This window comes from Sparus aurata, chromosome 18 (genome assembly GCF_900880675.1).
Source record: "Sparus aurata chromosome 18, fSpaAur1.1, whole genome shotgun sequence".
NCBI lineage: Eukaryota > Metazoa > Chordata > Actinopteri > Spariformes > Sparidae > Sparus > Sparus aurata.
Window position 1 is genome coordinate 24903110 of NC_044204.1, and position 23106 is coordinate 24926215.

Consider the following 23106-nt stretch of genomic DNA (forward strand, 5'->3'; position numbering starts at 1 on the left):
TTTGAACTTTCGGGGTATTTGTGATGATATTTTGGGTTGAACATGTGGCCGGGCCGAATTCTATAGGCCGTTGTCTGCTGTCCAGGGTGCTGAAACGTGTTGCTCTCATGAACTGATATCTGGTTAAAAATTTCAATAACCTCGTGCGTTTTCTTTATGATCATCCAACAAATGAAGCTCAACGTTGTTATATGGAAGCCCTAAGCATTGTGCGATGATTTGCTGCCTGCATTTACAGGAATTTATGTTCTTTGCCTACATGCTGAATCATCTGAAGAAGGCATCACCTCACCTGAAGTATTGCAACATTCACGCATGAGGCCAAAGTAAATAAAACATGAAACTTTTAAAGTAAACAGCTGTAAACCTTTTGATTTTCTTGCAGTTACCAATGAGATCGCATGGTGTCAGTGTGTTTTGGAAAATAATGTCTTTAGCTTGTCGTCACTGCCTTTTGGTTCCACCTCTTTGTAGCGCTCTCTGTTCGGTACTGTCAGAATCGCTTGGCGGCTCGCTGCTGCCTGTATCAGTAGTGTCTCGCCTTTTTAAAACATTTCTGAACCAGAGTGATCCTTTGCATAGCCTGATGTGTTGGATTAATTTCTTCAAATACGATTTTTACCCGGTGAGGAATCGTTAACTGTTTCGTACTTCATCATGGAACAAAGGGGATGCGAGGCAGGACGGGCGAGAGGACGGTGGATCCGCTGCGTGGTCGAGGTGCTTTTGTGGAGCGTGGCCTCGGCGCAATTACGATATTCTATCTCTGAGGAAGTGAACGAAGGGACTGTGGTCGGGAATGTAGCTAAGGATTTGGGATTGGACAAGAGCATGTTGAAAGACAGGAAATATCGCATTGTCTCTAGTGCTGTGGATCCGCTTTTCCGTGTAGATCAGAACGATGGCATCCTGTACGTGAGCCGGAAGATTGACAGAGAAGAGGTGTGCGAGCGAAGCAGTGCCTGTTTAATAAATCTGAAAACAGTGCTAGAGAACCCGCTGGAGGTGCACTACGTAGGAGTGGAAGTTCTGGATATAAATGATCATTCTCCCAGTTTTCCGGAGAAAGAGACAACGTTGGAGATGTCCGAGTCTGTGTTACCTGGAGTACGTATCCCGCTGAAAGCTGCGCGAGATCCAGACGGTGGTCCTTTCTCTGTTCAGCAGTATAAACTCAGCCCCAATGATCACTTCCGTTTGGAGGTTAAAGATAAGGGAGAGGATGGTAAAATTCCCATTTTAGTTGTGCAGAAATCTCTAGACAGAGAGGCAGCAGGAAGCCATTCACTGGTGCTGACCGCCGTTGATGGAGGGAGACCTCCGAAATCTGGGGAAATGAATATTCAAGTACATGTTTTGGATGTTAATGATAACGCACCGGTTTTCTCTAAAGATGTATATTCGGTGATGCTCTCTGAAAATTCTACAGTGGGCACAACAGTCATACAAGTGAATGCAACTGATTTAGATGACGGCCAGAATGGAGAAGTAATTTATTCCTTTAGCAAAAGTGTGAGTCATAGATTATTAAAGCTTTTTGATATCGACCCTTCCACAGGTGAGATAATTGTTAAAGGGTTAATAGATTACGAGCACAAGGACAAATATGAAATTGAAATTCAAGCATCAGATAAAGGTCTGGCTCCTCTGGATACGCAGAAAAGCGTCATTATTAAGATAGTTGACATGAATGATAATGCACCTGAGATTGAAGTTACCTCATTTTCAAGCTCCATCCCTGAAGATTCGAGACCTGGAACTACAGTTGCTCTTATCAGTGTAAATGACTTGGACTCTGGTCTGAATGGAAAAGTAATTTGTTCCATAAGTGATGATGTTCCTTTTATATTATCACCATCCTTACAGGACAAAATGTATTCATTAGTCACTAAATCTCCTCTGGACAGAGAGAAACAGTCACATTATGAACTAACAATAACTGCAAAAGATGCTGGTCAACCTCCATTATCATCTGAAAAGACAATCAGTATTGTGGTGTCAGATGTGAATGACAACAGTCCAGAGTTTTCACTGAGTCCATATACTTTCTATGTCACTGAAGCTAATGAGCCAGGTACCTCTGTGTTTTCTGTCAAAGCTTTTGATCGTGATGAGAACGACAATGCTCTGATATCCTATCATATTCTCAGAGATAGAAGGGAAGAAAACAAATTGGCTTCATTCCTGAATATTAATTCTGATAATGGACACATCACAGCACTAAAAAGTTTTGACTTCGAAGTTCTGAAAACGTTCCAGTTCCAAGTTGTGGCCACAGATTCTGGAACTCCATCACTGAGCAGCAACGTCACAGTGAACGTGTTCATTCTGGATCAGAACGACAACGCTCCAGTCATCCTGTATCCAGTCAGCTCCAACGGTTCTGCTGAAGGTGTGGAGGAGATTCCCCGCAACGTGAACGCAGGACACTTGGTGACAAAAGTCAGAGCCTATGACGCTGATATAGGATATAACGGCTGGTTACTGTTTTCACTGCAGGAAGTCACTGACCACAGTCTCTTTGGTTTGGACCGCTATACAGGACAGATCAGAACACATCGCTCATTCACAGAGACAGACGAGGCTGAGCATAAACTGCTCATACTGGTCAAAGACAACGGGAACGTTTCTCTGTCAGCAACAGCTACTGTCATTGTCAAACTGGTGGAGCCCAAAGAGGCTTTTGCTGCTTCTGATGTTAAAAGTACCACTAAAGTTGACGAGGAGGACAATGTGACATTTTATCTGATGATAACTTTGGGCTCAGTCTCTGTACTTTTTATCATCAGTATCATCGTGCTGATTGCGATGCAGTGCTCCAAATCCACAGACTATACTTCTAAATATCTACAAGAGACTAATTATGACGGGACTCTGTGTCACAGCATCCAGTACAGATCTGGAGACAAACGCTACATGTTAGTCAGACCCAGAATGAGTATAGGATCTACTATAGTCCCTGGCAGCCATGCTAACACACTAGTGCTCCCTGACAGGAGGAGGGGATCTACAGAGGTAAGATAGATCACTTTATTTCAAGGCGGTCTTGGCATTATTGTGATAGATGAGATGCAGATCCTTATGATTGAAATGTGCCAAAACCTGAATCACAGCACCTATTCAGAACAGCTGGATAGAACTGGATCACAGACAAATGATTCATAATTGTTGGAAATGAGGAGTGTGTTGTTATAAAACTGTTGAGTTAAGTTCATGCTTTACAGGTGGTTGTATGGTTGGTTTTCACAGCCTATAGTGTTCATTGATTCATAAACAACACATTGGGCTACAGTTTGTGAGCTGTGTTTGGCTTACCTCAAGAAATGTATAAAACCTTGTGAATTATAATGACCTCATGTTGGCTTTGGCTTCAGAAGAGAGAATGCTGTGGATAGTTGTGAGTGTTGTTAGTACTTTTTTTCATCAGTATCATCATTCTGATTGCCATGCAGTGCCTCAACTCAACGGACTATACTTCTGCATAACTATAAGACACTTACAATGACGGGACTCCAGTACAGATCTGGAGATAAACAGTACCACTTACTTTGACTCAAATGAGTATAGGATCTACTGCAATCACAAGAAGCAATGCAAATACTTTTCCAGAAAATTGGTACCTGGAGAGGTAATATAGATTGATACAAAAAATATTAAAACTTCCTGTTATTCAATTAAGTTATACAATAATTTAATGGTAGTCTGAACACACACATTAACCACAGCTGGATAGAATACGTGATCATTAATTACATTTACACAAAGACACTTTTATTGTTTCAAAAGCAGCTTCTATGTCTTATCCACCTAATGGTATGCGTTTTGTTGTTTTATTTACATAATGGTGCCTTGCTTTTGTAGGATAGTTGGAGAAGTGCTGTGTGTTAATGCTGATATTGTTAAAGGAAGCAGGAGCAGTGTCAGAGTGTGTGTCCTGTGATTGCTGCTGGTGAGTCTGAGTGCACTGAAATGTCGCTGTCCGTGGTGCTGAAAGTTGTTTCTTGTTAAAAGCAGTAGATTCCTCAGAATAATAGTGTTTGGAGGGGGAACTGGTTGTGTCTTGATTCCAGTGCTTTAGAGGAAAAATCCTCTTTAGGCAAACATTTCTCAACACATTAACAGGCTGTTCCTCTGCTTTGCCTCGCGGGTTCCTTGTTATATGAACTTTCGATTTTAATCTTTGTTTTTTATTCTAACAGTGCTGCAATAACGTCCTGAATCGCATGGTGTCGGTATAATGGCAAAGTGTGTCCCCGGAACTTGCCGTCATCACCATTAAAATCACACCGTGTATTTTGGCAGTACGTACAAAGGGCTTGTACAAGAAACTAGCTCCGTACGATTCCCAGGACTGTGTTTTGCGATGGAGCGAAGTTTGCACAGGTTGACGGCTGATTATTACGTCCTAGACATACACGTATAGATCCAGGAATTAGCGGGCTGACATTTACTGTTTTTTTTTTTGTTTTTTTTTTTGCTGTACATGATGGAACAAAGCGGGCGCCAGACGTGGATCGAGCGGTGGAGATGCGTCGCTTTCATGGTGGCTTTGGTAACGCTCCGGAGCGAAGCCTCTGCTCAGATCAGATATTCCATCTCCGAGGAGGTAAAAGAAGGAACTGTTGTTGGGAACATTGCGAAGGACTTAGGCATTGATAAGGCTACGCTGAAAGACAGGGAGTATCGTATTGTTGGCAGCTCAACCGAACCTCTTTTCCGTCTGAATAAGGATGACGGTATCCTGTATGTCGGTAGGAAGGTGGACAGGGAAGAGATCTGTGAGCGGAGCAATGCGTGTATAATCAACCTAAAAACCGTGTTAGAAAACCCGCTGGAAATCCATTACGTGGCCATAGAGGTGCTGGATGTGAACGACCACTCCCCCGTGTTTCCAGAGAAAGAGAAACGGCTGGAGATATTTGAGTCGACACTGCCGGGAGCGAGGTTTCAGCTCCAACCTGCACGGGACCCCGATGCCGGTCAGTTCACCGTGCAGCAGTACAGACTGAGCCACAACGACCACTTTCGTTTGGAGGTTAAGGAGAGAGGCGAGGACCGTAAGATGCCCTTTCTGATCCTACAGAAGCAGTTAGACAGAGAGGCTCTGAGGGAGCACAAGCTGCTGCTCACTGCTACTGATGGAGGGAGACCGGCGAGGTCTGGAACAATACAAATACTAATTAAGGTGCTTGATGTTAATGACAATTCACCAGTTTTTACTAAAGACGCATATTCCGCTAGTCTAAATGAAAACTCACCCCCTGGCACGTTAGTAATTCAGGTTAATGCGACTGATTTGGATGAGGGTGACAACAGTGAGATTGTTTACTCATTTGGCGAAGAAGTGGATTCGGATTTACAAAAAATATTCAGCATAGACCCAAAGACAGGCGAAATTAAAGTGACCGGGGTGATTGATTTTGAAGAAAATGAAAGTTATGAAATTGATATACAAGCTTCCGATAGTGGCGCTGCTCATTTTTCCACAGACAAAACTGTGTTAATAAAGGTAATCGATCGGAACGATAACCCCCCAGAGATTGAAGTTACATCATTTTCAAAATCAGTTCCAGAGAATTCAAGAATTGGAACAACAGTAGCTTTGATCAGCGTTAATGATTTAGATTCAGGTCCTAATGGGAAAGTTTCCTGCTTTATACGTGAGGACGTTCCTTTCACCATATCTCCATCTTTACAAGACAATATGTACGCCATAGTGACCAAATCACAACTAGACAGGGAAGAAAAGTCTTTTTATGAACTCACAGTTGTTGCAAAGGACACTGGAGAGCCATCACTCTCATCTGAAAAGACAATAAGTGTGGTTGTTTCAGATGTGAATGATAACAGACCACAGTTTTCACTGAGCCCATACACCTTCTATATTACTGAAAATAATGGCTTAGTAGCACCAGTATTTTCAGTGAAGGCATCTGACCTTGATGATAGTGATAATGCACATATTTCATATCACATTCCAAGGGACAACAGTGGAGAAAGTATTGGTCTGTTTTTAAATATTAACTCTGAAACTGGAGATATTCTGGCACTTAAAAGTTTTGACTTTGAGGTTCTGAAAAAGTTCCAGTTCCAAGTTGTCGCCACAGATTCTGGAACTCCGTCACTGAGCAGTAACGTCACAGTGAACGTGTTCATTCTGGATCAGAACGACAACGCTCCAGTCATCCTGTATCCAGTCAGCTCCAACGGTTCTGCTGAAGGTGTGGAGGAGATTCCCCGCAATGTGAACGCAGGACACTTGGTGACTAAAGTCAGAGCCTATGACGCTGATATAGGATATAATGGCTGGTTACTGTTTTCACTGCAGGAAGTCACTGACCACAGTCTCTTTGGTTTGGACCGCTATACAGGACAGATCAGAACACATCGCTCATTCACAGAGACAGACGAGGCTGAGCATAAACTGCTCATACTGGTCAAAGACAATGGGAACGTTTCTCTGTCAGCAACAGCTACTGTCATTGTCAAACTGGTGGAGCCCAAAGAGGCTTTTGCTGCTTCTGATGTTAAAAGTGCCACTAAAGTTGACGAGGAGGACAATGTGACATTTTATCTGATGATAACTTTGGGCTCAGTCTCTGTACTTTTTATCATCAGTATCATCGTGCTGATTGCGATGCAGTGCTCCAAATCCACAGACTATACTTCTAAATATCTACAAGAGACTAATTATGACGGGACTTTGTGTCACAGCATCCAGTACAGATCTGGAGACAAACGCTACATGTTAGTTGGACCCAGAATGAGTATAGGATCTACTATAGTCCCTGGAAGCCATGCTAATACTCTAGTGCTCCCTGACAGGAGGAGGGGATCTACAGAGGTAAGCCATATTCAAGTGCAAACTGTAAGGTGATTGACTGTAATGTTTGATAGTTTACTGAACATTACTTCACTTAGCCATGAAAAACACATAATTTAAAGTTTGATACCACCTGAAGAACTGCAAGAAGAGTATGACAGTGTGAAAAACATGCTCAAATTATCATAATTAGTGTTCACAGTAGTGCTCCCTGACAGGAGGAGGGGATCTGGAGAGGTAAAGCCCATTCATGGCTGAAGCCCTGGTTTGTGTCTGCTGGCTGTGATATTCATTTGCTCCCTTCATTAATTAGTTTAGTCGACTAACCACTGCATACACTGCACGTGTACTGTCATCTGTTTGTTATTTCGTAGTCTCTTGTTTATTCCTCTGTACTCTGAAAAAATGCCTGTATTACATCAGACTTTATGATTTGAGTTTTCAGGGTGTCTGACTGAATATATAAATTTACACCTGTGGCTGTGCTGAGTTATAGCTGGTCTTAGTCGCTGTCCATGGTGCCTAGAGGTCCTAATGTCTCATGTCTCATGTCCTGCCTAATATATGAAGAAGTAAGAGGTCATCGCCATAGCTGATCGATCAATGCATGGGAATAATGACAATAACAATAATTATGACGATTATCATCATCATCATCATTAGTATCATTAGTATCATCATAATTTTTATAATAATAATAATTATTATTATTATTATCATTATTATTATTATTATTATTATTATTATTATTATTATTATTATTATTATTATTATTATTATTGCTGTTGTTGCATTATTGTAAATGGTTTGTAAAGTTTGTAATTACCGTATGAAGTTCACCTTCTTCCTGTTTCAATTGCACCTTCTGCAGGAAATAGAAGCGTTTAACTACAACTAAAGTTATATAGCCTACAAATATTTTGTCATTGAAAGTGTATCTGCATTGTATCATCAGCTCGCATGGTGTCACTGCTTGTGTAAATGAAGACTCTCGGTTGAACATCCTCTACGTCAGTAGTTTGGCGCTACAGTATTTCGCGACAGTGTGCGCTTGTGCGTCAGGGCGATGGCTTCAAATGTGTGACTCGTTCACCAGCATTTTCCTGATATCGTGCAGTTGTGTTGTTTTTTCCCAACAAAATGCGGGTGCCTGTGTAGACTCGCATTGTAATCTCTGACCTTTATATTCGTCTTGTTTTGATTTTTTTTAATCAATCATGGCTGGACGAGGACGCGGAGTGTGGCTGGAGCGCCTGGTCGTTCTCATTGTCTCTTTGGATATTACTTTTCATTTCGCTTCGGCACAGCTGCGATACTCTATACCCGAGGAGCTCGCCGTGGGTGCTGTGGTTGGTAATATCGCGAAAGATTTAGGGCTGGATGTCGGTGCTTTGACTGCTAGAGGATTTCGCATCGTTTCCGGATCGACCGAGCCCCCCTTTCAACTGAACAACAATGGCATCTTGCACGTTAACCGCAAAATAGACAGAGAGGAGGTGTGCGAACGGATCAGCACCTGCATTATCAACATTAAGACGGTGCTGGAGAACCCGTTAGAGGTGCACTACGTTGGCATTGAGGTTTTGGATGTGAACGATCACCCTCCCACCTTCTCCGAAAACGAGACGCATTTAGAGATTTCTGAATCTTCACTACCTGGGACACGATTTCAACTACAAGGCGCCCGTGATCCAGACAGTGACATGTACTCTATTCAGCTGTATAGGCTCAGTCAAAATGATCATTTCCGTCTGGAGGTAAAGGATAGAGGAGAAGATGGGAAAATTCCTGTTTTGTATTTGCATAAACCGCTGGACAAAGAGACGGCGAGAATTCACAGATTGCTGCTGACAGCGGTTGATGGAGGGAAGCCTGCTCGGTCAGGAACTATGGGAATTATCGTTAATGTCCTGGATGTAAATGACAACATGCCAGTTTTTGACAAAGACTCATATGCTGCCATGCTAAATGAAAACTCAGCTATTGGCACGACTGTCATGCAAGTAAATGCCACAGATTTAGATGATGGTTTAAATGGGGAGGTGGTTTACTCATTTGGAAATAATGTTAATAATAGATTGCGTAAACTGTTTGAAGTTGATGCAAATACAGGTGAAATTATTGTTAAAGGACTGATAGATTTTGAAGCAAAAGACAGGTATGAAATTGACATCAAAGCTTCTGATAAAGGACCAGTCCCCCTGGCGACAGAAAAAAGTGTTAAAATAACTATTGTTGATCTGAATGACAACGCACCTGAGATTGAGGTGACATCCTTTTCCAGAGCAGTTCCCGAAGACTCCAAACCTGGAACAACAGTAGCATTGATAAGTGTGAATGATAATGATTCAGGTGTAAATGGAAAGGTGATCTGTTACATTAGTGAGGATGTACCTTTTACATTAACACCGTCTTTACAAGACAATATGTACTCTATAGTCACCAAATCTATGCTGGATAGAGAGCATCAGTCCAAGTATGATGTAACAATAATTGCTAAAGATGGAGGTGAAAAGCCGCTGTCATCTCATCGCACAATAAGTGTGACTGTGTCAGATGTGAATGACAACAGTCCAGAGTTTTCAATAAGTCCCTATACTTTTTATGTTACTGAGAACAATGTTGCAGGAGCCTCTTTATTCTCAGTGAGTGCTCATGATGGTGATGAGGGTGATAATGCTCTCATATCATATACAATTGATAGAAATGGGGATGAACACAAAAAAATTACATCATTTCTAAACATCAACTCTGAAAATGGAGAAATTGTGGCTTTAAAAAGTTTTGACTTTGAGGTTCTGAAAAAGTTCCAGTTCCAAGTCGTGGCCACAGATTTTGGAACTCCGTCACTGAGCAGCAACGTCACAGTGAACGTGTTCATTCTGGATCAGAACGACAACGCTCCAGTCATCCTGTATCCAGTCAGCTCCAACGGTTCTGCTGAAGGTGTGGAGGAGATTCCCCGTAATGTGAACGCAGGACACTTGGTGACTAAAGTCAGAGCCTATGACGCTGATATAGGATATAACGGCTGGTTACTGTTTTCACTGCAGGAAGTCACTGACCACAGTCTCTTTGGTTTGGACCGCTATACAGGACAGATCAGAACACATCGCTCATTCACAGAGACAGACGAGGCTGAGCATAAACTGCTCATACTGGTCAAAGACAATGGGAACGTTTCTCTGTCAGCAACAGCTACTGTCATTGTCAAACTGGTGGAGCCCAAAGAAGCTTTTGCTGCTTCTGATGTTAAAAGTGCCACTAAAGTTGACGAGGAGGACAATGTGACATTTTATCTGATGATAACTTTGGGCTCAGTCTCTGTGCTTTTTATCATCAGTATCATCGTGCTGATTGCGATGCAGTGCTCGAAATCCACAGACTATACTTCTAAATATCTACAAGAGACTAATTATGACGGGACTCTGTGTCACAGCATCCAGTACAGATCTGGAGACAAACGCTACATGTTAGTTGGACCCAGAATGAGCATAGGATCTACTATAGTCCCTGGCAGCCATGCTAATACACTGGTGCTCCCTGACAGGAGGAGGGGATCTGGAGAGGTAAGATAGATCACTTCATTTCAAGGAGGTTCTGGTATGAATGCTCCTGATAGATGAGGATCCGATTCTGATGATTGTGGCGTGCCAAAAGTACTGAATCACACCACCTTTTCAGAACAGCTGGATAGAAAGTGATCACAGACTGATGATGGAAAATGAGGAGGCTGTGTGTTATGAGACTGCGTTAAGCGTTACTCTTTTTTTTTTTAACAGGTGCTTTTATTGACAGTTGAATTTAGAAATAAGACAATGGACTGCAGTTAGTATGCTTTGTTTGTTACCATAAAGCTGTGTTATGTGCTTAAAAAGGAAAACATCCCAAGAAATTATACAACCTAATGAGAAATACTGATGTTGTTTGGGCTGTGTGGATTGTAGTGTGATTTTGGTTGAGATAGTTTTAAGGATGAGGAGATGTTTCTGTAAATAGCATAAAGCATAATCTTTTGTAACACTGAAGACAGCTGCTTTCTAGAACAAGAGAACACATTAAAAAAAACTATTTGCTGAATAGAATGAATGTTATGTTACTGTATTTCATCACATGTGACTTCTTTCAGACCATTGAGAACTGTGTATGCAGTATGCTCACCCACTTGGACTATAAATAATTTAGACTGCACTGTGCCTATTTCAGCCAGTGGTTGTGTCATAGTAATGATTTGAGCTGATGCTGGTTAAACCTGATGAAACTCGGAAAGGTTTGGGTTCAGTTCAGTATTAAGTTTAGTTTATTCCAGTAACCCCTGGCCCTATATTAGCTTACCCTTAAAACAATACAAGTCTCATTTACTGGCTGTACACAGCAGGAGGTTGCTCCCAAAACTAGAGTCGAAGCTTTTCCCAACATCTGCATTAATTCAGTTACTGCATCTGGTCCCACATGTCTGTTATAATGTTGTTTCAGTACCTAAATATCCAGATATTCCTTTTAGACTAGACATGTTACTACACATGATTTGTGTTTATGGTCTGTGTGTGTTACATGCCCGTACACACATGTATGTTTTTGCTCTTTTCTATTAGGATTGTTACGTGTGTAAAGGCAGTAACTGACCGACTGAAAGACTGACTAGAGGTCAGTACCCGCTGATGTAGTTGAGGTGATTCAATGGGCCATGAATGGCTGCAGCCACGACAGAACGAGGCAGAGAGAGAGCCCGCGGCTGGTGTGCAGTGAATTACAATGTACAGCCAGTCAGGTGGGGTTGGGGGAATTTGCTTTAGCAGGAATCGTCATTCATTACACGGCTGCATAGCAGCGAGCTGTATTTTTTAAAAACTATTTTTCAATTGATTGGATTTTTGCACGTATAATATGCTACACGGTTGTGTGAAAGAGTGTATATATGTATATTAATCATACAAGCTTCAGTGCAGATGATCTCTTCTGGCTGACTGAAAAATAGGTCATATTTTATCACATGTGTGAAGGTCTGCATGCTCGGCTTCTGGGCTGATTCTCTGTCGAACACTGTGTGTTGCCCATAGCAACACACGAGGAGATCCACCTCTCAGAGTCTACTGGTTTCACAGACTAGCATGCGCTCGGCGGTCTTAGCAACAGCAGCAGAAAAGGATGAAGGAGGAAGGGAGGGAGCGAGGGAGAGAGAGACTAGTAGAGGAGGGGGGTAGGGAAGTGGCGTTTGTATGGTTCATCTACAGACACCTCACAATATTTAATGGAAATGGGTTTATTTAGATAGAAACACATGGATTAGGGCTGTGAAATCTCAGTAAATCAGGCAACAGATGGTGCAGATATAGCAGCAGTAGTCAAGGCGGGAATAGTTGAGCTTCTAATTAGATATTTTATGGTATTGAGATAATCTTTTCTCTCCAACAACTGGGTCAACCTTAGATTCCCTACCTAGAAAACAACTGTCAGAAAAAAAAACATGTATTTCAAACTGTCATTAGATGCATCTTTACTGAAAAGCTAATGGCATATGTTAACCCAGTGAGCAGCATGTGAAATAAAGCAGTAAGCCAGAGTGGAGTGTTCACACAGGCACAGAGAGAATCGGTCCAGCCTCAAAGTAAAGCAGCAGCTGAGCTTCATGAAGCAGAGACTGAACACACTTTCCCTGCAGCAGCTCCTCCGTCCACTTTTATTCAGTGCTCTATTAGAGAACGATCACTGCCTCTCTGTGTGTTTGTGCGCACGCATATTTTATGTGCACATGTTTGTGTGTAAGATAAAAGAATGCGTGGCATCATGTGCTTTGCAGTACAGCAGCAGTGCTAAGCTGTGCCTGGACAGCAGATGCCCGGAAAAGATTTTATTTGACATGATTAAAAATTAGTTCATGTCATTAAACCTAAAAAAAAGTGCAGGGTCGTGTCAGGGCATCAAATTGGTTGCCTCCTGTTTTTTTTTGCTTTTTGTTTTTTTTTGTGGGAGAAAGAGTTGTCTCGAACTGATTTGTACATCACTGAACTTTTGTTACTTTGCCACAGCATTTTTGTAAGAGGAAAAAAACAGATGAGAGAAGAGGAGTGGATGAATTATCAGCAGGGTCATGAGCTGAATTAGGAAAGCACATGGGATGTGGCTTCATTACACATTATGTTTGAAGTTAGCAACTAGATTCTAAAATAAACTTCTATTGTTTGTTACTGCATGATTCAGATTTAAAGATTACAGTGCAGCAAGGCACTGTGCACTGAAAACAGCATGTCTATCACAGTATGTTATCATTCTGTATGCTCCCTTTGGCGGGGGTGTGGCTGCTTGCTCCAGTGGCTTTGTGTGTCTGCTTGGCTGGCTCAGCAGATCAGTGCAAATGTGTTTGCATGTTGAGTGTCTGCACTGAAAATCCGTCACAGTGCAACGACCCCTGTGCTTTGTGTGTCTGTTGTGTTTGTTAAGTGGGTGACAGCGTTTTCCTCGTTAAACCGCATTCAGTGTCGCAGGAAGAGAGAGGGTAAGAGGACAAGCTAAAAGTCACGGAGAGAGAGGAGACACAGCTGTTACATAACGTCTGTATCTACTGTAATGTGTTATCATCTTCATTCACATGTACAGAACAGCTGACAGGTCCCTTCCAAGCAAACACTTCTTCCTGTGTTCCGCTCTTGGCTTTGCTTACTAACTTTTTCTGCATCCACCCCCCTAACCCCTTCACCCATATGTTAGGTGAACCTTTAAAAGCAACCTCTCTTGTGTTACCTCCATTGTAATTTACTGTCCATTTTCACTCTTTTCCGGTAAACTCATCTTCATGTTAAATACTGCAATACGAATGTTACTCTATAACATCCATTCCTCGCAGCACTCCCTGTCGTATTCTGCCTCTGCTCTGTTTTGTTTCTGCTTTTGCTTCCTCCCTCTTTGCTGCTTCTGTCTCCGCACCACTCCTCTCCTCCTTCCTCAGCCTCCATATTGGTATCACTCCCCCTCCCCCACCCCCACTCTTGGCCTCCTTTTCCCGCTTTCATGTCTCTGTCCTTCGTTTCCTCCCTCGTATGCCACCCTTTTCGGCCTCACTATCGCTTTCTGTCCCTCTTTCTGTCGCCTATCCCCTCTGTCGGTCTGCCACATGCTCTTTAGCTGTGTTGCTGTGCGCCTCATGCCTGTGGGGTTGTGGCCGCGGATGCTGCATGCGCTGTTGTGTGTCAGTAGGGCACATTCTCCCTTATTGCTCCAGCTTTGTTGGGAGGATGGCGCCACTCACATTGAGGTCAGCAGCAGTGATGGTAATCTAATTTACACACACAGTCGGGTACAAGGAAAACAGCTACTATCTTTTTGTTCACTCCTCACACACACACGCTTGTGCTCAGAGACACACACGCACACACACACACAGGCGTGTGCACCAAGACATCACACACACTCTCACATGGCTAATCCGCCTTATTGAAAGGCACTTTCACAGCAGAAAGGGGGTGCGACAGACAGAGGGAGAGATGATGTGCAGGGAACAAGAAAACAGAGCATAAGGAGCGCATGCCCCCGTGGTGATCTAGGGACTCGCTGAGAGAGAGAAAGAGACACACCCACTATGAAACAGTTATATAAATCCAGACGACGTGCAAAAAAAAATCTGATGTCCTGCTTGACTGAAAATAGAATATAAGGAAGTGTCTTTTTCCTGATTTCAGAGTTTCTTCTGATATATATTTATATTTCATGCCACCAGCTTCTTACACAGACAGTTCGTACCCAACAGCTTTTTTTTTTTAACAGCATATTTCATCTTCCCTCCTGGACCAAACTTTTATCACAGAGTCGTGACGAGTACCGACAGCAGCTCTCAGACATGCAGAGTTGACCAAACCATAACACCGGCTGACCCACGTCACTCTGAGCACTCACTGGGTGTGTAATTACCTAGATAATATAGCTGCTTAATGATGTTTAATACTGGTAATTACCATACATTATGTATGCTCATTCTCACCTTGCTCTGTGTGCTGTATACTTTACAAATGAATGCTCGGTTGTTCTGGACAAGGTGTTATTTTCGACTATTGCATGTCATCAGTGCTTCTCTCTCTACTGTTACTCTAACTTATAGTCTCCATTCCTTTGCCTGCACTCTCTATGTGTGATACATATTTTTATTAATTTCTCAATAAACCCTAACTTCTTCTGTTCCACCAGGCCAGTAATGACATAGATTATCTTACTTTATGCTCTCTTGTCCTGTTTTGGTTGCAGTTTCAAATAAGGAAAACATATCTCAAGCTTTCAATCTGGCTAACAAGCACCATGCATTATCTGAACCATGAAAACAAGCCATGTCTATAATGTTAATCAGTAACATTGATTTCACTCCCTGCTCTATCACAGCACACACATAGCACTGAGTTAGGTCTGACAGCGCAGCAGTACTCACAGCATACTTAACTTGGCAGATAGCTCCGTCTTTCTAGAGTGATGTCTTTCTATTTTGTACTTTACTTGTTATCAACGTATATAAACATATATCCATAAGGGGTTAATTCAAAGTGTTAGTAAACTTTTTTCTGTGTCATCAAGTTTTGAAATTTTTTTTTTATCACCCGTCACTAGCAGTTGACAAGGTTGACTGGAGAGTTATTTTTAACTCATTTAGTTGACATGGCTCAATTAAAGGAGGGAGGGAAGTATATCAGCTTAGGTTGCTGACAGTTATATTGTAACGATTTGCAGTTGAAGGGGCTCTATGTAACAATTTGTGGCAATTTACATGTATAAATCCCCCCAAAATATGTAAGCAAATTGTTACATGATGTGAAAAATTCACATTTTCACATAGTGACCTTTTTCCATCTCTCTTGGTTGACTGTGAAAGCCTGTGGATAATTTGTTGAAGTTGTTGAAAGCTGCTGGACTGTGGATTTCTTTGTGAAGGACTCATTTCAGTGTCTCCCTTCGCCCTGCTAGCAGAGAGCAACAGTACCTTATGTTCTTTTAGAAATAACATTAAAAAACGATTGGCTTCCAGCACAACACAGTAGTTCCACAAGTAAAAAATGGGCTGTTTCAGGTTCTATTATGTCGTGCCACGAAGACTGCTGTCCAGATGCTTCTGAGCATTTAATTATCCCTGCTGATACTGGATGTACTCTCTCTGTGTTTGTGTGCTGGTGAGCGTGTGTGTTTGTTTGTATCAGCTTTTCGTCCTTGTGGACCATTCAGTTGATTGGGTGCTGGTGAATCAGGAGGTTGTTACTGTGAATGTCAGCAAGCACAGGCACTGGTGCAGTGCAGCTTATAGAGTGTTTGGTCAATAAGTGGTCGGTCCATCCCTGTGTGGTGCTGTATTTGAAAGCAGAGTGAACCGTTTGATAAAGAAGTGCGACATGTCTATATCAGCTTGTACCTAATATTAATGACTGTTTCTCTGTACTATTGTACTAACTGTTTATTAATATACATTGCTTTGTAATGCTCATGCAGCAGAGAAAACAGACTTCTTCTTCTCACAGCAGCTATTTGAAAGCAACATTAAATCAACTAAAACAACAAGACATGCAGATGTACTACATTTTTTTGCCTCTGGGTTCACAGGGCAAAATCGGAGTCAGTGGGCCAAAAATTTCACGTAGGCTGCGCTCACAACCGTGGGCTAAGACTCCCTGGCACTGCTCCTTTCGCTCGTGTCATTTGTCCTAGAACATGACGAGACTGGTTCAGAGCCATGTGTGGCTTTGATGTGAATTGGCCCAGGCTAGTCCCTACTCTTTGTATATGGGTCAAACCCGGTTCTTCCATGTTGATAAAGAGACATGCTGGTTTTATTTTTGAGCTTACCTGACAAGTCTGACCTGGTTACCCTTTTATCATATTAAATAGTAAAGACTGATAGTAAATATTTTATCACATCTGAACAATTTCTTTTTCCGTCTCACTCTTCTCTCTCTCACTGTCTCCATCTCTGCCTCTTTCATGCCTGGTATATTGTGTGAGTGGGTCTGACCCTTTCTCCTCTCCACCACTCGGTTATATAAGCCCTCAGTTTCATTACGTTTCAGTCCATTGACTCACGGCTGTGTGGATGAATCCTATACATTGGATCTCACCACTCTCATTTTAGAATCAGTCCATTGCAGTTGAAACAAGGCACTGAGTTCTTTCTCCAGGATTTCAGCTGGGTCAACCTCTATGAGCATTAACAACATTGCACTAATGAAACCATTTGCGCACACTATCTTCATGTGTCATTTTAAATCCTTGCTGGATGGTATGAGCTTAGCTTAGTGTGCTGCATTATGCTGACGTGCTCTCTTGCTTTATTTTGAAATACAATGATCTGTTAACAATGCAATAATTCCCCCCCACCCCCAAAAAATCATATTAATACAATAACAGTGCTGAACAACATGTAGGCCTTCCCACATATCTGTCTGTCTGATGTAATAACCAGCGCTTCATAGCTATGTTAAGCTATGTTTAAATTTGTTTTTTTCTGAATCAACAGAGATCCGAACAGATGTGGGTCTGCACTGCTCTTGTCTGGCATCAGTGCTCATACAGTCACAACATCTGCTGCCGTGCTTAGGTCATCACTGCATGCCCGCAGGATTGAACTGACTGAGGGGTCAGCGTAAGGCTGCCTGCAAGACACAGCTGGTTAAGAAAAAAAAAATCCACTTTAAGTTCATCTTGTTGCTAACCAAAAAGAGTCCTGAGCTCTGGATTTAAAGGAGGGGAGGGGGTTGTGAACTCTGATTGAAAGAATGTATGAATGGGGTAAGGGGAAATCCAGAGTCAGCTGTTGGGACTTTGGATGCAGCCTTGGTAAGAGGATTGCCTTCTTACAGCAGTATCCCTGCGCTGCTCACTGTGGGTGAGATGTGGTATACAGCCACACTTGCCATAAACTTGTCTGATTAATGCCCTATGTTGTATTTATTCCTGGCCACATATGGATGGGATCAGATGTTGGCTGTGAGAGGGATCCAGTCTCTAGCTGCAGGGTTCCTCTTCCCCCTGTGGCCATTTGCCCCTGCCTAATGCCCCCCACAAAGCATCTTGGGTAATTGCTTAGCCTGGTTTTGTAGCTAGTGCATTCTTAATTTCTCTGAATGTTGTCTGTTTGGGTATTCACATCCAAAAGGTTGTAAAGTCAAGTGCCATATCATGAACTATAGAGTAGAGAGTATAATTAGATATAGGATAACAGCCTGGTATGGTTACTTGTCTCCAGTTGAGATCACAGATCAGGTACAGACTGCTATGAATATTTAAATAAAACAATATGAGCAGCCTGTTATCAAACTCACATCCTCCACTCAGAGCTCCAGCTTTTACCCTCGGGTAAAATTACTTTCAGGGCCCCCCTGAGCAGGATTATGTTAAGTTTCTCTAAACTAACAGGTAATGTAAGATGTTGGCCAAAGGGCCTGTGTAATATTTCACCACAGACAGAAGATGTGTACATGTGCCTGAAGACTGTGACACAGAAGATATGTGTTGTGGATATGCTGAAGTCTGTATGTTACTATGTAATATGTATGTTTTATCTTCTGTGGAACTGCAGGACAGCATCTGAAACAAACTGTCAGTTTTTAAGGGCTTTAACAAGAAATTATCTGAATAATAACACAGAAAGGACTCTAAAGCAATTAGAGCTAGCAGATAGTCTGGTTGTCAAACTGTAAATTGGCTTCTGTTTAACTTAAAAACAGGTGCAAATTTTCACATCAGTGAGATTTACTACAAAACAGCCCTTCTATTAAAACAAACGTGGAACGGCTTGGCACTGAGCCTGCGTGTTTACAGAAATACATTCCATTGATCTGTGGTCTTCTAGGACTGTGCAGGAAGTAACTGTGCTGATATCATGTGAGTATGTGTGAGAGAGTTACATGACATAGATACAGTATGACTATGTTGCAGAGAGAAAGCCTGTTTTTATTTCTAAAATGGTCTGAGCGTCATTTGGCTCCTTGTGGTCATCTTTTTGAGTGTGAACATGCGAGCTGCTCTGCACAGTGGGTGACTCATCTCATCCCACATGTAGCTTTTCATTTTGCGAAGTTGGTCGGCTGTGTTTATTTTTGGGTGAACCATCTGTCATGACGGAAAAAAATTAAGTCGGGAACTTCAGCATTTAGGGTTAATGCTCGTATTATTCTCTCATTACATCAGGGAGATTTGGTTATGTGATGCCCTGCAGCCAGACAGACTGGCTAGATGTGTGTATGTGTAAGTGTGTTTACATGTGAGTCGATCGCAGAATACTCCAACATGTTTCCCGCCATCTTATCTAGTGGGTGCAGTGTATGAATAAAACAATGAGACATGGGTGTGGAAGACGAGTGTTAATGCTGTGAGCCTGACTCATATCCCACTCTCTCCTCCCACCGACTGCCTCTCTCCTCTCTCCTCTCTCCCTCTTCCCCTGCCTTTGTTCTCATTCTCACTACCCCACTTTTCTCCAGGCTCGCCTGCTTTCCTACTCATCTTCATTTGTCATTTCATTTCCCTTGCTTTCTCATTTCCATCATTCCATCTCTTTGTTTTCACATCTCTTCATTCTCAGCCTTACACAAAGAATCTATTTCTCTGATTTTCTTCATCCCTCTCCTCCTCCTACGCATCCAGGTTTCCTCTGGCTGGTACTCTCTATTATGCCCCCTCCTGTCTCTTCAAGTAACTGCAGGCTGATAGAAAATGGCTGACACCTTTCAGATGCTCTCTCCTTCGTTCTTTACCATATCTCTCCCGTTTAAGTCTGCTCTTCTTACTTTGGTTGCTAATTGCCATTGGAATACATAGCTTTGTCCATTAGCCTTCATTTAAACATGCACCCTTCTTTTCTCCTCTCTCTTTCTGACCACAGAGACAGCCTCTCCTCTCCACAGTGCACCCGGTTTCTGTAGAAACTAGAGCTGTGGGTAGAGCTGGATATTTCAGAGCACCTTTCTTTTCCTCTCATCCTTATGAGTGCAGCACAAACAGGGACTTAGTGCGACTCTTCACAGCCTCAGGCCTTGAGCCCAAAGGCATAGGGCAAAATAATCCAAACTCATCCTCTGTTACTGTGTGCTTGCGTCCTGTATACGAATATTGTGACTATTTGGGCCATTTGATGTTGAACCCACTCGGCTTTAACAAATGTAAATAGCTAGTGCATATGCAGCATGAGAAACGTCTGACATACTGACGAGGCATGGCTTTAATGTTTTCATACTTCGTTCCCTTTATTTGACTTACAAATGTGTCTGTGGGTTTTCACTCTTAATCTTCCGATGAATTGTACATGGATTGTATTTAACTGAATGCAAGAACGTGATTTAAGTTGGTTTGTGTGGGCTCGTGTCAGTGTGTGTGTGTGTGCATATTAATAAATATGCAATGAAAAGTGACCTACTTTCTGTAATACTACTGAACATTTTGTTCTAATTAGTATTAAAATGACAAACAACTTGATTTTAGTTGTAGATGACTTTCATGAGGGTTAAGGTTAGGGAGGCTGCTATTTAAGTTTCTTTTAATACTTATTTTATAAAGGGGATTCATGTGTGATGAGGCTGAAGCGTTACAATATTGCCGCAAACCTTTGTTGATTTATTGCGATGCTAATTAGGATCAACATGTGCCATATGTTCTATATGATACATGTTGTTTTCTGTATTGTTAACTGGATCTTAACTGAAAGCGCTTATCCAATCTTGCCTCCTCTGCTGGTTTCTGGAGTAAAGCTTCAGGCCTGCGTTGTTATGGCTTCAGTTAGTGTGTGTATGTGAGGGCTGCACTATAAGTGATTTTGATTACTAGCGACAAGTATATATTGTTTTTAAATCCCCAAGCATCAGTCTGTTACAAGTTTGGGAATGAGACCCAAAAAGCAACTATTCTTACAATTAGAAGCTTTAAGATACAGCGTGGTATTGCTGTAATCAGTGCCTTAAGCATAATCCCATAGCTGTCGGTACAACAATCACATTTGTAATTATTTGATTTAAAGCCAAGGGTGTCTCTATGTGTCAGGTGACAATGCTTTTCTGTGAAAGTTAAAAATAACAGAATTTTTTTCTTGCTGAATGTTGAATTCTGGACCTGCTTTCTTGTTATTTTGAGAGAATAATTATGTGAAGGCTGTTGTCAATCAAGTTTGCTTATTTTCAGATTCAACTTTTCCTACATTTTAACATTTCTACATTTAACACCATAGTTTTCTTCGCATAAGTGCATGTTTCACATTTAAACACTGTAATTAGCCATTCAAAGGGTCCAATATCTTTCACTACCAGGGCAATGGTAGATGTATTTTAGCATAAATCATTATTGTGGGTTTGTGCAGCCCCTCGTGCATCTTTCTGAGTCTCTGCCTCATGCAGCTTTTGGCCTATAGTCCAGGTCTCAGTGCACTGATGTTAGTGTGTTGCACCCTATTTTTGATGTATTAAGGCTGACAGTTTTGATATCAGCGGGGTTTCACATGGTATCACATGATCACACTGCAAAGTCAAACTCCAAACTAAGTTTGTCCACAGCAGAGACTGGGCTAGATAATCTAAGCATCACATTACAGTTAATGAAGTGAGAATCTGCTTAATGTGAGCAGAGGAGCAAACTGAGCAGAGACAACAAAGGCGTTAAAGACATGCTCCCAAAATAACAAGAGTTCGGCCTGCTTGTTTACAGACTACTGTAAATGGATTCTTTGCGATAAGACCGGAGTATAATTGTTCCCTAAGCCCTTGTTTACCCCCTAATGTTCATCTTAATCCTAACTCACTTTGGCTTGTCCTCTAAAGTACTAGAGTACTGGAGAAGTAAATTGAGCTTATGGTGCTTCTTGTAGAGCAAAGATATAAGTATGAATTAGAATAAATAATACACTCACTGCCCAGTAAAATAGAAATGTAACCCTGCTGAAAATATTACATTTGTGAAAACAATATATCAGATCTCTGTGTACTCCATGGAATGTAAGTATTTGTTGTACCAATTGGTTTAAACATTATCACTGTTCATTCAGGTGTTCTAAGTGGAAATTACTGTCATGCTTTCTTTCATTTCTGCTACTGCTGTCAGTACTCCCAGTTGTCCTGGATTAAGGCTTCTGTAAAGTATGTAAAGAGATAATTCTACTATGTTGCCCCTTTAATACGATTAGGTGGAATCATCTTAACGATGCCGCAAAGAGTAGCTTTAAAAGGGCAACAGCACACAGACAGCGAGCTGGAATGTCACTCACCCTTAAATTCCGGGCTAATGTCCAGGCTGCTTTTTTTTTTTTCTGTGTGTTCTATCCTTGTAGCAGGGCAATTGCTTTGGCCTGGTCTGTGGTTATGTTGTTAAAATCAAACGTGATTAATAACTCTCTTTTCATCTGTCATATCTGCATTTGCTGCATGATTTATTGTGGTATATACTCCAGTAAATGTTGGCCAAAGTGAGAGGGCTGTTTTTTAACTTGCAGGTCCTGTAGTTTTTAGAGCTGCTGAATTGTACTAAGAGGTGATACTCTACCCACTGAATGGAGCGGACAAATACACTTCAGCCTCTAATAGAGCATTACGACGTGGCAACATTCTTCTCAAATACTTTCGACAAAAACTGAACATTGTAACAATCATGAAAGCAGTATTTATTGCAGGGCTGTTGCATCAGTGTGCATTAGTTTTAGCCAGGTGCACCTAATAAAGAGGCAAATCTACCTCTCTCTCCACACACACACACACACACACACAAACACTCTGACTGACGTACCACACACATACAAGCTAAAATGCACACTCATGTTCCACTTGCATCCTCACCACATTAAGAAGCTTGTGTGGCTACACATGCTGGCCTGACGTCCCTGTAGCTGTTTAAGTTTTGATGCTGATGAGAGTGGAAGATGGTGTTTGCTATTCTCAGAGAGCGGCAGCAACAGAGCCCAGGCTTAAATGATTGGTAGGCAAGTCATTACTTTATAAATAGTTTTATTCATTTTCTAGGGAAAGTGGAGCAACCTCACAAAACCATTTCAGCCGTTTCTAACATCAGACTCTCTGCAGGCTGGCACTCTCCTCTATTATTCAGACCTGTTTCCTTTTTTTTTTTTATATTTAAAGAAATGGGCCAAGCCCTTGCGCAGCAGACCTGCACCTGCAATGCACTTACCATGCAGCACTGACTGCTGCACATTCAGTGCTGCATGACTAATAGGAAAGTAAAAATAGACATTACACAATACTACTTTGATACAAGTATAATTTGCTGATGTATGGATAATTTAAATGAGACACAAAAGAAGTGGATAGACTATGCGTTACAGCTGC

The 23106-nt window shown here is 41.8% G+C and overlaps 1 protein-coding gene across 15 annotated transcripts in view; it reads left to right on the forward strand.

The window, feature by feature from the left end:
* The window catches only part of LOC115568595 (protocadherin alpha-C2-like), a 195076-nt gene that overhangs the window by 63277 nt on the left and 108693 nt on the right, over positions 1–23106 (forward strand). Inside the window, exon 2 of one of the 15 annotated variants that reach the window (XM_030396027.1) lies at positions 6018–6844. The exons of 11 other annotated variants lie outside the window; for them this stretch is intronic. In XM_030396027.1, coding sequence (XP_030251887.1) covers positions 6018–6844 — 827 coding nt within the window. Of the gene's footprint in view, positions 1–479; positions 3016–4295; positions 6845–7855; positions 10393–23106 lie in introns of those variants that run through there. 3 more of the 15 variants (XM_030396037.1, XM_030396036.1, XM_030396042.1) reach the window with 3 other exon arrangements.